The 17,619-nt window shown below is 33.7% G+C and overlaps 1 protein-coding gene across 8 annotated transcripts in view; it reads right to left on the bottom strand.

Annotated features, from left to right (window-relative positions):
- Positions 1–17,619, bottom strand: part of IKZF2 (IKAROS family zinc finger 2) — a 154,447-nt gene that overhangs the window by 52,944 nt on the left and 83,884 nt on the right. For 7 of the 8 annotated variants that reach the window (XM_081813688.1, XM_081813685.1, XM_081813683.1 and 4 more), the window contains one exon: positions 3,092–3,358. In XM_081813688.1, the coding sequence (XP_081669814.1) occupies positions 3,092–3,358 (267 nt within the window). The remainder of the gene's footprint in view (positions 1–3,091; positions 3,359–17,619) is intronic. The other variant, XM_081813689.1, reaches the window with a different exon arrangement.

Raw genomic sequence — 17,619 nt, 5'->3', positions numbered from 1 at the left:
ATTTCATTATTTTATGTACTTTCATAAACACATATTTCTAGATCTGTTTAAATATTCAACTGAAATACAAGTATCAGTTTGCTTTGATGAATCAAAGACAGAGGGTGTTCCTGTGTTGGATGGAGCAACCACCTACAAATAAGAAAAATTCCAAGTATTTGTTGAGAAGACCTTGGAGCAAAAGAATGGTTCCATAAAGCTACAATATACACAGAGTTACAAAGATGGGAGTACTCTACTCCAAAGAAGGGCAAAGTTAAGGATAGTCTATATTTATAATGGTCCACATCAATTCGTGTTTAAGCAAGAATTGATTTACTACCTCTACTTCTTTTATTCTGCCTGTATCACAGTGAAGAGTGCCTGGAGTATCCGATGACAATATTACCTGATTACCTACTAGAGTAGCAACACCAAGAAATAAATAACACCAACCCATTTCTAAGACACTAGAATTGGCACTTTAGTAGAGTTTGAAAGAGAAAGAAGAAGTGAATTAGATATAATACTCCACACGTCATCTTAGTAAACTGGGTGGTTGTTGTGTATATTTTTATACTATCAATTTTATATTGGATATTCTATGACACACAAACATGTTTCCCAAAGGCTTTATAAGGATTTAAGACAGTGCCTTTTAAACTAGCTATAAATAATTGGTGAGAGGGGGGAATTCTGAAATGAAGACAGTAGTTCATGGCATTAATAAGAAAACATTTGGTTAATACTAGATCCTGACCACATTTTTTTCAATCTAGTTTAAATTAAAAAAACAAAACAAAACATACAAATAGACTTTCTGTTCTCAAAGAGTACTAAAATGGAGTTGAAAGGTCATGACCCATTCAGATATATAAACTGGGTCATCAGAAATACATATAAAAATAGCTACTTTAAAGATATATCACAATTTCAAGGTCAATAATGTGTGGCAGGTATCCCAAGCTCCTCTATGAATGGCTATTTAACAGAAACTTTCCAGATCTGAGGAAAGTTATTTTTATAATACTCCAATAAGCATTCATTAACAATAAAAGTTCATGAAGTTACAAGAGGACTTATTTATTTTGTCCATTCTTGCCTTTACTAGTTGAGTGAATCCCATATTCACAGAACTTGTGGAAATCCGTATAACTATTTAGAAACATCTTCCGTGTCAATTTGATGATTTTCAGAATCAGAATAATTCAACTCTACTATAGTAGTAAATATTAAATAAGCAGTAGAGTCAGTATGTAATCACTCTTGTGTTTACAAACCAATAATCCTCATGAAAATCACTGCAAATGCAGTGAAACACTGATTAACCTAAATATTCAAGAGAGCACACTCAGGTTCTTTAAATTTTCTTGACTCAGACCATAAAAGGTTTATTAGAAATCTTACAAAAAATTGTTGTTAGTATACTTTTTAGCCTTAAAATGTACACTATATGCAATTCAACTGAAAAGTCATTAGACTACTTTTGTTTAGTTTATATGTTGCTAGTTACACATTTGAATGGGTGTTATCTACCTCAATATAATCACTGTGAGATAATGAATACATTATAACTTGGTAGAACTCTTCTTTTAGAACTGCAGTTAACGTTACTTCATGAGCATAGATGAAAAGTAGACTCATTATTTTATAGTCTTTTCCTATTTTTCTTATAAAATACCAAACTCGATCTTTTAACTTTTCTCGAAGAATTTTTTTTAATTAAGGTAAAAAAACCTACACTAGCAATATAAATATTTTTAAAATATGCTGTTTAAAGAGGAAATTAAAAATAAAACCAAAAGTTAACATGTAACTGTAGAGCTGGAATAAGGGTACAGGTTCTAAACCTGATGATTTTGATTAAGATAACATTGATTTTAATGTGTAACTTCTTACTATAATTTTTAAGCCTTATAATCATATCTCATCATTAAATGTTGGTGCAGTGAGATACCAAGTACAGTATATTTGCACAAAACCAGTCTGGGCATCAGGAAACCTTGGTTTTAGCCTCATAATGACCTAACTACATAAGGAATAATGGACAAATCATTTGACTGTTTGGGGCTTCAGTTTCTTCATGTGTAAATGAGAGATTTGGGCTAAAAAGACTTCAGTGTATCCCATATCTCTCATGTTTTAAGCACCTACTAATTAAATTGATTTCTCTCTCTTCCAAAGAGAAACATATTTTAAAACTCTGAGAGTATTAGTGATTAATATTTTGCTATATAATACTACTTTGCATTATAGTTAAAGGTACCATCTTTAAATCAATTTTCATATGGACTTAAAACTTTAAGAGTCAACCATCTGCCTTTCTTACACATAATCTCACTTTTTTTTTTTATTTAAACTTTTTTTTTTTCATTTTGCCAAAGGATTTGGAGAGATTTAAATAAGGCCTTCTCCTCATTTAGCTATTTTTTTACATTACTCAAATGTCTAAAAGTATATATTCTATTAATCGGAATCCTCTTTTCCTCACCCTGTTCCATGATTACACATTCCTACCAGCATACCCACCACTCTTGGCTATACTGTACCCTACATATCTCTTTGCAGGAGTTATAATAAAAAAAATTACCGGAAGATGGTAACATCCTCAACTAGGGAAAGTATCTGCCTAATACAGAGACCCATGGTAGGCAGAGACTGATTGGAAATTGTATTCCAAGAAGTTAACCAGATAAGGTGAAAATGATCCACCTCTATATAAATGCATGAGTACCATTTTATAGTATAAACTCTTAGCTAGCAAACTATATTACCTGCCCATGGGTATGGTAAAATACGTATAGAAATACAAAAAGATTAAGTTACACAATGAGATTCTCCTATACCTTTTGAACCCTTATCATATTATTGCTATATTAAGAACTGTGGAAACTGAATCCCAAACTTCTTTTCTGATATGCTATTCAGATTTGAAGGCTGGAAGTCAAGACCCAGGCTACTCTCTGCTTTTCAGCAATCCAATACTAGCAGAATTCTGAAAAGGTAGTTTCACCACTGCCACCCCTGAATAAAAAGGAAAGAGAATAGATGTCAGGTAATATCAACATCAGATGTCACAGGCAGTCATCAGGTTATTCTTTCAGCTGCTTACCAGTGTGACTCCTTTTATGTACCATAAGCACATTGGGCCCAATGCAAACCATGCCACAGACGTCACATTTCAGTTTACCATTCGGAAGCCGGATTCCTCCCTCGCCTTGAAGCTCCTGGACTTTCCTGTTGTCAGCCACCTCGCTGCTCTCAATTAGGGGTTCTTCTAGGCCGCTACCTTCATCATGGCCCCTGATCTCATCTTCACGGCTCAGGGGTTTCCTGTCACACTCTTCATCACTCTGCATTTCTAGCTTTACTGAATTTGCTGTAATTTAAAAAAGAAGAAATGAAGGCATTTTAAATGCAGGCTATGTGTTGTCATCTACATCTCTTCTCCACCCAGTGCCATTCTATAAACATGGATAGAAATCACCAATGCAATGTTAATACATACTGTGCTCGAAAATATTTTAGTGACTTTGCCATCAAAGTGAAGATGGCTCAAAAAACCTCGAGGTGAACAGAATGACACTTCATTTGTACACACATTTCTTTCTTCAACTTATATATTTTTTTAATTTTTAATTTTTTAAAAATTTTATTATGTTATGTTAGTCACCATACATTACATCATTAGTTTCTGATGTAGTGTTCCATGATTCCTTGTTTGCATATAACACCCAGTGCTCCATTCAATACGTGCCCTCCTGAATACCCATCCCCTTCGTTAAATATATATATATTTTTAAAGATTTTATTTATTTATTTGAGAGAGAGAGACAGAGCGAGAGCATGAGAGGGGGGAGGGTCGGGAGGGTCAGAGGGAGAAGCAGACTCCCTGCTGAGCAGGGAGCCCGATGCGGGACTCGATCCTGGGACTCCAGGATCATGACCTGAGCCGAAGGCAGTCGCTTAACCAACTGAGCCACCCAGGCGCCCCCCTTCGTTAAATATTTTTAAAGCAAGTCCTTAATTCTGGTATTGGCTTTTGATTTTGTCACTACTGAGACTCAGCATTATGTATGAGACAAGATTAGATATTGCTTAACCCACTGAGCCATGCTTCTTAACAATCATATATATAGGGCGCCTGGGTGGCTCAGTTGGTTAAGCGACTGCCTTCGGCTCAGGTCATGATCCTGGAGTCCCTGGATCGAGTCCCGCATCGGGCTCCCTGCTTGGCAGGGAGTCTGCTTCTCCCTCTGACCCTCCTCCCTCTCACGCTCTCTGTCTCTCATTCTCTCTGTCTCAAATAAATAAATAAAATCTTTAAAAAAAAAATCATATATATATATTTATACATATACAAAATACACATACAATCATATTTATATGTATATATATACACACATTCTGTTTCACATCAGAATACTTGTATAAAGCTGCTTCAAAACTGAGCAGCAACTTGGGATCTTAATCTAGCAAGTGTCTTAGATGTATGAAGGCATACTGTCAAGGCAAATATCCTAAAATCAGATTAAAAACATATATTCAATGAAGAGCTCTATAAATGTAGGGCAGAATGCACAGACTTCACATGCTCTTAACCTACTCTTTATTTTTTTATACGAAGTAAATTCTCTATGGAACATATTAGTCTGCAAATCAAAGTATTCCAACTTTAATCTATGCACACCAAAAAGCAGTGAATGACAGGAATGGCATAACATGCATGCACATACTTGTGACTGTTAAGAAATTTAATGCCTTCTGTTTGCTGTTTTTGGATCATCCCACAGAAAAGTTGGAATTTTGTTAGCACAGCCCTCATTCTGGATTGCTGACAAAGTCTTTTCACAAAGCAGAAACAGGCTTTAAATGAATACCAGTTTTTTATCCCCTGATCTTGAAAATTTCTTAAGAAATCATATCAAAGTTCCTGAGCAAAACAAATTATTTGGTACTACTTGGATGGAAGAAACATTCATAAAAAGGAAGTAAGTTCTTTTTACTGCAATTTTCTTAGAGAAACCACACATTCTGTGATTTGTCATTAGTATTTAAACAGGTAGTGCTATCAAAATGGCTCTTCCCCTGCTCCCCTCCCTTGGAACTCCCCTAAGAATAGAGGCAACATGGTACAAAATGAGATCACTGTATTTAGCCCACAGACCATGGCTCTGACATTTATTAGCAGTAGAAACTTGAACTAGTTATTTAATGTCTGAATTTTTTGTCTTTTGTTTGCAAAGTAGATATAAATTCAAACTACAAAATGAAGTTTAAGTAGAATAGTTCAGCTATTAGGAGTGAGGATCCTGTAACCAGAGTGTCTGGATTTGAATACCAGCTCTGGCACTCATTAGAAGCAGTGTCACGTTTTAAAAGATACTTAAGTCCCTCGTGTACTTTATAAAATGAGGACGACAATGGTACCACTTTCTCAGGCTGATGTGAGCATTAAGTGAGCAAATACAGAAAATGGGCTTACCTATTATTTTTCTGGTGACAGTGCTCTATTTTTTCCAGAATAAATCTTGGATTTATTGGATTAATGGAAAATAAAATTTTCCATTAATATGGTGTCTATGTACAGAATAAATCTTGTGAAGATCAATTATAGTATGTAAACTACTCTGAGATCTACAAAAGAGTATATAGGCTTCTTGGCCCCATTTCTAATAGAAAATCTACTACACTGAGTTTTATCCTATTTACAAATAAGTACCACTTTACCAGTTTTTGAGAAGATAGACACCATACTTTATCTATCTTAATTTCACCAACATGCTCAAAAAATGTGTGGCATCTAGGAAGTGTTCAGACAGTATTCACTGTGGTGTTTTAGTAAATTAAGAATTTTCTTTCTTTAGAATTGTTTTATATGTTTAAAAAATCCATGAACACAGCAGAGAAAAATTAAAGGATAAAAAATGAAAATTAAGTCCTTTTCTACTCAAAGTTCACCCCTAAATTCTGGTCTCAAAAGCAACTATTATCCTCATTTTCTAATTCAGAAGTGTGTGTGTGTGTGTGTGTGTGTAGATGGCCTCTCTTTACACAAATTGGCATGTATAATTTACCTGACCTTAACTTTGCTCTCTTCATTTAATAATATCTGTTTAATTTTTCCATATTAGTACACAGAAACCCACACTATTCTTTCTAACAGCTACACAAAATCTATTTTATCAATATAATTTATTCCTAGGCTTTATCAATAAAATGTAAGATTATTGCTATTATAGATATTATATAATATCACATTGAACTGTCAATCTATTAGATAAAAACTGGTATTTTACTATAGATTTTAATCTGCATTTTTTATGGGTGAAATTGAGCATCTATGTCTATATTTAAATGGGGGTTTTTTGGGAGCTGTCTATGAAAGTTATTTGCCCATTTTCTACTAGGTTGTTGGTTTTTTCTCACTGAATTTAAATGCATTATATACTAAGGAACTGAGCCCCATATTTATTATGTTTTGCAAATGTTGGATTATCTTATTACTCAAGGGTATTTGAATTTTAAAGTTTTCAATTGTGGTTTCTAGATTCTGTATTTCGCTTCAGTAAGTTTTTCCATACTCCAAGAAATTTTCCATGTTTTTTTTTCTGGGAATGAAATTATTCTAATCAAAGTAAAACACTAATTTTTATCCTATGTAGTCCCATATTTCATTCATAATTATCATTTAAAGAAAAAATTAAGAAAACAAATGAAAAGAATAACTTTATATAACATAACTTCATATATTAATCTGTGAGCAAATTGTCCCACATATTTAAGTGATGTACTAGAAATTATAAACTGCACAGCAATGTCATCATTTATATTCCTGAACTGGCCGACATCTGACAAGCTGCATTTAATGAGTGTAAAGTCTACCAGCATTCCATTTCAGGAATTGAAGAAATGTATCTTAAAAGAGTAGGTCTGAGTCTGAAACTTATGGGCCTCTCAAATTTCAAAACAGCACAAAATTATGAAAAATATGACTTGATGTTATATTAAATGATCACCTTTTCCCTAGTGAGAATATTATAATATGGACATCAAAATTTAATAACTAACATGGGTAAAATGTCATTTAAAAATTATTGGATATTAAAATTATAGTTAGAACTTTGTATCCACAGAGGAATATAATTGAAATGAATATCCAAAAAAGTATACATTTGTTAGAACTAAAATACAGAAGAAATGGTAAACTTCAGCAATCTTTTCTCTAACAATATTATACTCTAAATAATTGTTTATCACATATGAATGTACATACTATTGCTATAGTAAATATAGTAATTTATATTCACTGATATAGTAAATCAATAAATGCAACACATTTTTAGTATATACATATCATTGATGAAATTTTCCATTAATATGGTGTCTATGTACAAACAAAATCCCATCATAATGAATTTTTAGTCTGCTTTACTAAAATTAGGTTGAAATTTAGGATAAAAAGCAATTAGTCTTTGAATTTCAATTCTTATATAGAAAAAACTTCCTTACTCAAATATAAAAGAAATTCTCTCACAATTTATTTTCACTATTTAAGATGTTTCTAAATAATGCAGAACACTATAAATTAACTCATTAATGATTAAACTTAAGTGTTCAGTAAATTTACGTATACTCTAAATTACAATTTATATATCAATGGAAGAATTGTATTATTATTTGTAGCTATAATATATAAAACTACTATAACTATTAATCATTGTATAATATTCATAGTACATCTGTTATCAAATTTTTACTCTTCATTATATGGTATTTCTTTTACAGTTTGGTAACAGGAAAACATTCTCATAAACGGGCTAATTTCTCTGAAGAAGAGAATTTGTTAGTGTGAGTGGGATGAATTCTTGTTATTATAATCTCAACACCAAGAATTATTTTTCAGGCTGTTTCCTTGATATGCCTGAATTTTACATTCTTCTTTTCATATCTATAGGAATTTACACACATTACTATATAATGACAAACTATTTAGTAAGAACAGTATTTTGTAAGAACAAATTATTAGCAATGAAAAGGAGATGTGAAAGATTTTAATTAATTGATCAATTTGTCCTGTTATTCAATATTGTAGTCACAAATAACTTATATAGATACTTGAATATTTTAATGAACAAAATAAGATGTTTAAATTACATATTTTTAAGTTAAAGGAGATGATATGATTTTACAGTTTAAAAAAAAGGACAAGTCACAATTTAAAGTATTCGTGATGAAGAAAAAGTTAATTATTATATATATATATTAAGTTGACTCAGAGATTCATGAACACAGGTAAAATAATAGTTAATAAAAAAGACTTTTATGATCAATTTTACATAGAAGAAGCTTTGAATATATTTCAGGACAAAAACTACAACATTTATCTTTAAGCAAAAAGTTGCTTCAAAATGCAAACAGGTTTATAAATTTAAAATTCACCCCTCCCTCTTCATGCTCAGAGATATCATACTCCTAGAACTCATCCACGTCAGCCAGTAAGAAACAAAGACCAAAACTGAATTCTCTTTAAAAATAAACTAGCAAATATTTATTAAGTATTTGCTGCTTGCCTAATAATTTGCTAAAAGTGATTATGAAGGTTTAAGACTAAAAGCTGAAGAGTATTAACTTAAATAAGAAATTCATATCAACAGGATAATATACACTCAGAAACAGGTCATGAAAGAGTTCATGACTGAGAGGAGGGAAATATTTTACTAACACATATAATTTTGTTACATAATTGTTACATTATTGACCTGAACAGTACATAAATGGAAAGAGGCTTTTCCTTAGAAATTGGACATTTACTATTTTTTATTCCGTGCCTCCCTCAAATCACCCATCAAGGCAAGATAGCATATGATTTTGTGATGTCTGGCAACTGATGTCTTCAAATAATAAAATTCTCAATTTTTAAAATTTTTTGGGAAAAGATCATTTCTAATATGTATGGTAAAATATATTCAAGTTAATTCTGAATTATCAAGTGGAAGGAACAAATTCTATGCTAATCCTTAGAATGTGGTTGTCACAGATAATTCTATCATTTTAAAATGTCAACTTTGGGAAATACCACAGTAACCAGAACCTTAAATATCATTATTAAAATATTTTTAATATTTCAATTAAACTTTCTAAACTTAAAATGTATTATTAGTATGACTTGATTCTACTAATCCACTAATAGATTATTAAAAGTTCCTAGCTAGCGGGCGCCTGGGTGGCTCAGTCGTTAAGCATCTGCCTTCGGCTCAGGTCATGATTCCAGGGTCCTGGGATCGAGCCCTGCATTGGGCTCCCGCTGAGCGGGGAGCCTGCTTCTCCCTCTCCCACTCCCCCTGCTTGTGTTCCCTCTCTCACTGTCTCTCTCTCTGTCAAATAAATAAATAAAATATTTAAAAAAATAAAAAATAAAATAAAATTTCCTAGCTAGGAAAATAATGCAAAGGGATTATGATTTATTTGCTGTATTTGAAAGGATATATTTATTATATGGAGTATAAATAGGATTTCTCAATTAATTACCCCTTCAAATTAGTGATTTATAAATATCCAATTATATTTTTCAATTTTTAATTTTTAAAGGAAGTAAATACTATGAGACTTAAATATTTGTTTCACAGTGATGAATAATAAAAGATAGCTAAAACCATTCTTTAATTACTAAATTGGGTGGGGGGAAAGCCTTCCAGGTGTGATATATAAGTGGACTTTTTATATGCTTGGTTTCTGTTGTGTGAGAATTCAAGAGGACACTTAAGGGGTGTTATTACTTACAAGCATCAATTTCTCCTGGTCTATGCCAGCTACTTGAAATGGTGTTATACACACTAATTGAATCAATATGTCTATCTAATAATCTGTTGAAGTTGCTTCTGAGCTAATATAACCCTCTCTCATTTAAACTATCGAAACAGAAACACCAAACATGATTAAATCCATGTTAACAGCCCAGCAGCTGTTTAAATAATGTGTTAGAAAAACAAACTGCCTTCAAAACTCTGATGTAAAGCACAATTATTTACTAGGAACTTACCAACAGTCTAAACAACTAAAGTAAAATCACAACAAAAATTATTTTAAGGTATATGCATTTTGTAAAAATTCAACAAAATTTCACACAATATGAACCCTTTGTTTCTTGCAACTATGAATAAATAAATGTGTAAGTCTTGCAAAACAGCTCACAACATCCTTAAAGTATTCATTTTATAAATGGTTTTGGACAAGTCCAGACACTATGTAGCTAAACTGCAGCTGAGCCATTTGTGGGTAGCCTTCTCAGTGTGTACATCACATCACCGCATTTCCTTTCCTCCCCACCCTCTCTTCTCTAATAAAGTGACATTATATATTTCTTAGACCTACTAGAGTAACTAGATCAAGACAGTGCTGATTTCTGAAATACTCCTATTCTAAGAATGGTGTAGTAGAAAGTTTCCCTGTACCTGAGGCAGGAAACCACGTCTTTACCTCCCCCTCTGCCACCTAACTAATTGTGGGACCTTGAGATGTTTCTTCACTTTGATTCAGCCACCTGCATCATCTGAAATATAGGGAAAATAACACTTGATTTCATGAAAACTGCACACTAGAATAACAGGAAAATAGCAACTTATAATTCTCCATGATTTATAAAATATATACTCTGTCTCAATTGATACTCAACAATGAATGATAGATAGGGCAGTTACAGATAAACAAATGGAGGCATCAAGTGATTTTCCCAAGAACACAAAGTTAGTAAATGTTAACGTGATATCAACTCAAGATCTTCTGCCTCTTAGCCTAGCCATCTTTCTATGACATGATACTGGTTCTCCAATTAAACAAGTAACTAAGTATATTTAGGACAAATATTGTATTTAGGACAAACAGGTCTTTCACATGCTATAAAACTATGTCAGTTGGCTGAAAAAATACTAGGAATTCAAGTCTATGATGGTCAAATAAAATATTATTTCCATAAAATTAACTGTTGAATTAATATTTTCTATCAAGTCTGGAATGTATATGTCCACTCAAAACAACCACCTCCTAATTTTTACATTAGTTTTGGTCTTAAGGCCGGGGTAGGGTCTATGTTCCTGAAGAATTTGTCAATACATAATCCTCTACCCACCCTCACCCCCACCTTTTGACTATATTCCTTGACATGTTATGACTTACCAGTGGTAGGTAAAGACAGCCATTTGAGGAATAAGTCAATATTATCAGTTTTAATCTCTAAACCAACAGTTTATGGTGGATGTCATCTTAGGACTTCCTTTGTGGTCAAATTTTGACAGTTTTGTGTCAATTGTTATAAAGATAAATCATACCTATGAGCAGCTCATGTAGTCTCTCACTTACATTTAAAGAGGTCTTCATGACAAAATAAATACAAAATAAGTGTCCTCTCTATGTTAAAAAAAAAAAAAAGGAAAGAAAAGGGATGACCTTGATGGTCTCCCACAATGCCTGAAATCTTATATAGGATGCCCATCATCAAACCACACACTCTCACAGCCCAGCACAGTGGCATCATTGTAGCCCAAGGATGAAGTTTGAATATTCTGCCAGACAACTTGTTCATAAGAAATGTACAATGTGGAAGAAATAAGCCTACTTTATATAGAAATTCCACAAGCAAACAACAGTCTACCCCTTTATTCATCCTTTAAAAGATTTGCAGAGTCCTAAAGATTCAGTATTTGCCACTTCTTGCATAGCCTTTTTTCGCATTTTCATGCAACCCAGAACAACTTTAAAATCACCTGTTCCATCTCACCCAGAACAGCTTTCTAACTGGTCTCTCTTCTGTCTTTTACTACTTTCCACTCCTCCAATTCATCCGCCATTATATTTAGTTGTTCGATTAATCTTCCTAAAGCAGAGCTCCTATTACTCTTCTAAATGTCTTCAACGACCGCCCACTGTATACAAATTAAATACAAAGGTATTGTTGCAGAATTTAAGGACACCCTCAGCACAGCTCCATCATAGCTTTCAGCCATATGTTCTACGAGTCCCTTAGTTGTTTATACTTTTTCCAGTCATTTTCCAGCCATTCTTCCTGGAACACATCCTATACATCTCTACTACTCATTTTTCTTCCTGGCTCCTATTATTATTTTTTGGAATTCTTTCCCTATTTCTATCAATATTAGCATACCATTCAAGGCCACTCATCTCCTACCTTTTTTCATGAAGTATTTCCTGAGCACAAAGACACACTCTAGTGATTCCATGAGTGTTTCTGCCTTAACTCTACATTCCCTATAGTATAAGATCCTTGAAAAAAAGTGCTATTTTTATTATAAGTTGTAAAAACCATCATACCCTTACATACACCAGGCACTCAGTAATTGTTGAACTGTTGCTAATTTACGTATTACACTTCTCTTTTTAAGTTATAGAGACCATGCATAAATTAACCACAGGTGGCAAATCTATCAATGCAGAGTTGGGTTTTAAACACAAAACATCATCACAATATTGATTAAAGGACCACTGTATGACAGCAAAGACTATAGGTGCATAATATGTGTCTCCTGATTTAATCATGATCGCCACCCTGTGAAGTACCTAATATCCTCATTTTACAGATGAGGATACTCAGATGGGGCGAAGTAACATGTCCAAGTCACACGTCTACTCAGCGCCAGATTGGAGACTAGAACCCAGAACTGCTGTTTCCCTATGTCACCAAAAGCAAACTGGTTACCAGTTACCAGTAAAGAAAAGGGATGTTAACGAAGAACAGCTCTGATCAGTGTGTGCCATCCGACACGTCTCTTGTGCATGCCTAATACAGGTGTAAGTAGGGTGCCAGCTTTGAGTAAAGAGAAATTTGTCTGAGAGCCGGCTTTGGAAGAAGACCAGCTTATACTGCCAGATTTTCTGAGCCTGGGTTTTATTTCATAAAAGAGCAATCTACTTTGAACTGGTGTTTGGCAACCATCTGCTTAACATAGCCGTGGGAGGTTTGTGAAGCAAATTACATTGTGAAATGATCTCTTCAAATAAGGGGAGTACAAATTTTTAACCAAACTTCTGTAAGAAGTAAAATCATTACTATAAAATCCAGCTGAGTGGGCATATTCCTGAAGGGACCCAACGCATTGGGTTGCCAGAGGTCACTAAGGACGCTTAAACCAGGTCAGAAGGCAGTGCTGCCTGCACGCTGAAGAGAAACAGATAAGAAATGGAGCAGGGTTTCCATTACAGGGCAACATTAACAGAGGAAAGAACCAAAGCCATGCAACGCACTTCAGCGGCTTTACTGAGTCTCTGAACTGAAGTGACAGAGGAACTCAACAGCTCTTCACGCTCTGGGTTCACATATCCTTGGTTTCCAAAATCTGGAGCCTACATACTCCCATCAAGGCTACAGAAATTCTTTCCCTGGTGTTCTTCCACAAATACTTCACTATTTGTGTGAAACAAGCAGAGTTAACATTTGGCCCCAAGAGGCAGGCCTGGTCAGTGGTCAGTTAAAAATGTATAACCAATAAAATATGTCAAGTAGTAACAAAGAGGAGAAAACTCATAGTGGTGATTAGGAAAATGAATCTGGATAACCACCCAGTAAATTTTAAAAGATCAGTGACAGATACTTATTTTCCATAACATAGCAGCAGCAACTGTTTTTTTTTACAATGTCCTAATGAACAGATATTTTAGATAGTCATATAGAGTACATATATTAAAAGGTAAAAAAAAATAATTATATTGCAACTAGGAGGTCCGAGGTGAATAATGGAAATGCTGGATTCAAATACTTGTGTTTAAGTTCTTTACACGTGTGAACGTTAAGTCACTTAATGTCTCCCTGTTTCCTACTGTGTAAAGTGAGGATAATACCCTCTATGTAAAAATCCTGAGACTGGGAAAGCACACAATCATTTAGAGCAGGCCGTATAGCCTGTGGTTAGAGTATGGGATCTAGATTCAGTGCCCTTGGGTTTAAGGCCAGGTTCTTTCATTTATTAGCCACATGACCGTAAGAAACCTCTCGGTCCCATTTTTCTCTTCTATAAAATCAAGATTATGATAATACCTGCCTTCGAGGGCTCTTCTGAGTATTAAATACAATTGTATATAAATACCCTTAGAGCTATTTTACCTATTAATAGATTTATCAAAATATGAAAGCATATCATGAAGTGTAGGACATCAAACAAATATAAACGTAGAGGTATGTGTACTATAGGGAAGCACAAGGATGATTCGGAAGGCTTCATGAGGGAAGTGGCATTGTAGATAGTATTTACAGGTTGAATATGCGTTCATAATAGAGAAGATAGATGGTACTCAACATTGGGGGCAATCATAAAGAGAAGAAAAGTCACGATACATGTTGGTCTGAGTGACACCATTTTTTTTTCTGAAATGCATACATTCAATGAGTATGGAAATATCCTAAAATCTAAGAGAGTTTAAAATGGAGTAAGACATAAAAGAATTAATGTTTGTAAGGCAGTAATTTTAAAGACAAGTACTGTCAGCTTATTAACAGACTGTGTTTCAACAATCACTATATGAAAGAAGAAACTCCTTAGAATTCATTCAGCCATTCAAAATTACTGAGCATCTGCTCTCTACCAGGTACTGCAATGCTGCAGTAAACAAGACAGATACAGTCCCTGCTTTCATGGCAGTTGTGATTTACGTATATATGTGTATATATGTGTATACATACATATGTATGTGTGTGTATATATATATATATATACACATATCTTTTTTTTTATATATGAGCAACTATGCACAGTAAAATATTGTGGTGAGAATGACAATGACTGGTAAGCCCTCCCCCCAGAATATACTACTACTATAAAATCTCAGTGCAAAATATAGAGCATAAATACTCAAACACTCTCATAAGATCACTATTTCAAAAGGATAGCTTCTTCTGAATTGTAAGTAGTTACTTTAAGCATGTCATCTATCTGTGAACTGAAGTTTTGATTATTCAATGAGTTGTCTGTCTCCATATCCAGAACATCCGTTAGCCAGCTTTCTAAACCTCGTAACTAAAGAATATAAAACATTCTTAAAGTGATGACATAGTTCTATGTATCATAGAGAGCAAATAAGACATGCCATATAAAGGGCACACCAATAGCTTTTTTTAAAAACTTGCAAAGTTATTACATTTGTCACATGTAAGAGAATTCCTTATTCATTTAAATATACTTTTAAAATACTTGATATTTTCTGGTCAGATCAAAAGTAAAGTAAAATGCAGGGACACCTGGGTGGCTCAGTTGGTTAAGCATCTGCCGCCTTTGGCTCAGGTCATGATCCTGGGGTCCTGGGATCAAGTCCCTCATCGGGCTCCTTGCTCAGCAGGGAGCCTGCTTCTCCCTCTGTCTGCCGCTCCCCCTGCTTGTGCTCTCTCTCTCTCTCTGACAAAATCTTTAAAAAAAAAAAGTAAAATATGTAATAACTGGGTTTTATTTCTCCTTCTATTGACATAATTTAGTGCTGACATCATATCTCTGTCACCTATAATTGGGCATGTTACCTTCTAGAGACTTAGCTGCCTTAACTATGAAATGGAGATAAGGCTACTTATTGGTGCAGGTAATATAATCAAAAGCCTACCTGCCTGAGGCCAAGGCTCTTGAGGTCCCTTCAGTGTGTGGTACCTACAATTCTAGGATTCAGCCAAACTATGCTTGAAATTTTATGTAAAAAAATTGTGTAATTGGTAATAATTGTTAGCTACTGAGTATCTCAATATAAATTTCCTTATACAAAAAAAATCTGACTGATTTCTTGGCTGATCAGCCAAGATTGATGGCAAGAAGCTTACCCCCTACATTTTCTTCTAGGAGTTTTACAGTTTCAGGTTTAAATTTAAGTCTTTAATCCATTTTGAATTGATTTTTTTGTGGATGGTGTAAGATATGGGTTTCATTTTAGTTTCATTCTTTTGTATGTGGCTGTCCCAGTTTTCTCAGTACTATTTACTGAAGAGATTATACTTTTCCTATGTGTATTCTTGGCTCCTTTGATGTAAATTAGTAGACCATAGATGCATGGGTTGATTTCTGGGTTCTCTAATCTGTTATATTCATCTATGTACCTATTTTTTATGCCAACACCATACTGTTTTGATTACTATTGCTTTGTAACACTGTTTGAAATCAAGAAGTGTGATGCTTCCAGCTTTGTTCTTTTTTCTCAAAGACTGGTTTGGCTATTTAGGGTCTGTTGTGGTTCCATACAAATTTTAGGCTTGTTTTTTCTATTTCTGTGAAAATGTCATTGGAATTTTGACAGAAATTGCATTGCATCTATATACTGCTTTGGGTAGTATGAACATTTTAACAATACTAATTGTTCCAACCTATCAGCATGGAATATCTTTTCATTTATTTAGGTCTTCTTCAATCTCTTACAGTTTTCAGCATACAGATCTTTTATCTCCTTGGTTAAATTTATCCCTAGGTATTTTTTTTCTTTTTGATGCAACTGCAAATGAGATTGTTTTCTTAATGTGTCCAATAGTTTGTTGTTTAGTATATGGAAACACAACTGATTTTAAATATTGATTCTGTACCCCACTTTACTGAATTTGTTGGTTATTTCTAACAGTTTTTTGATGTGTGTCTTTAGGATTTTCTATATATAACATGTCATCTGCAGTTAAGTCAGTTTTACTTCCTTTCTGAATTAGATGCCTTTTATGCCCCCCTTTTCACACAACAGCCAAGATATGGAAGCAACCTAAGGTGTCCAGGAATAAATGAATGGATAAGGCCATGTTATACAAACACACACACACACACACACACACAAACACACAGAGGAATATTATTCAGCCATGAGAAAGAAGGAAATCCTGTTGTTTAGAACATGGATAGACACTGAGGGCATTATGCTAAATGAAATGAGCCAGCAAGAGAAAGACAAATACTGATGTTATCACTTATATGTATATATGTGGAATCTAAAAACAAGTCGAACTCATAGAAACAGGGAGTAGAAAAGTATGCTTCCAGGGGCAGGAGGATGAGGGAAAAAAGGAGAGGTTGGTAAAAGGGTACAAACTTCCAGCCATGAGATTTATAAGGTTTGAGGACCTAATGCATAACATGGTGACTATTGTTAACTCTGTACTCTATAACTGAAATTTAATAAGAGTGTAGAACTTAAATGTTCTCTCTCACACACAAAAGATAAATATGTGAGGTGATAGATGTGTTAATTAACTAGGTGGGAGGATTCCTTTCACAATGTATACATACATCAAATCATCACAATGTACACTTTAAATATCTTACAATTTCATTTGTCAATTATACTTTAATAAAGCTGAAAAAATTACAGGATGCATTTAAAAATGAATACACTTCTTTATACCAAATCTCTTCTGAGTTTGGAGTTCAGATAAAGATCTATTTTAGATCATTTTTTAAAAACTCTGGCTTAAAAACAGCATTCCTAAATCTATGTACTAATGTATTTCTAAAGGTCATAGGTAAGAGCATGTTTAAATGTTAATGTACATTTATACATATATACAGTATATATACTGGAAACCTAGTGTCGAGGATGGTCTTTATTAAGCAATAAATGTTAGCTGCTTAAGCAAAAGATAGTGCAACGTGATTAATGTGCCATCCCCATGAGCTTCCTTCA

This window comes from Leptonychotes weddellii, chromosome 3 (assembly GCF_054177405.1).
Source record: "Leptonychotes weddellii isolate Sample4059 chromosome 3, ASM5417740v2, whole genome shotgun sequence".
Classification (NCBI taxonomy): domain Eukaryota; kingdom Metazoa; phylum Chordata; class Mammalia; order Carnivora; family Phocidae; genus Leptonychotes; species Leptonychotes weddellii.
This window is presented reverse-complemented; position numbering and strand designations above follow the sequence as displayed.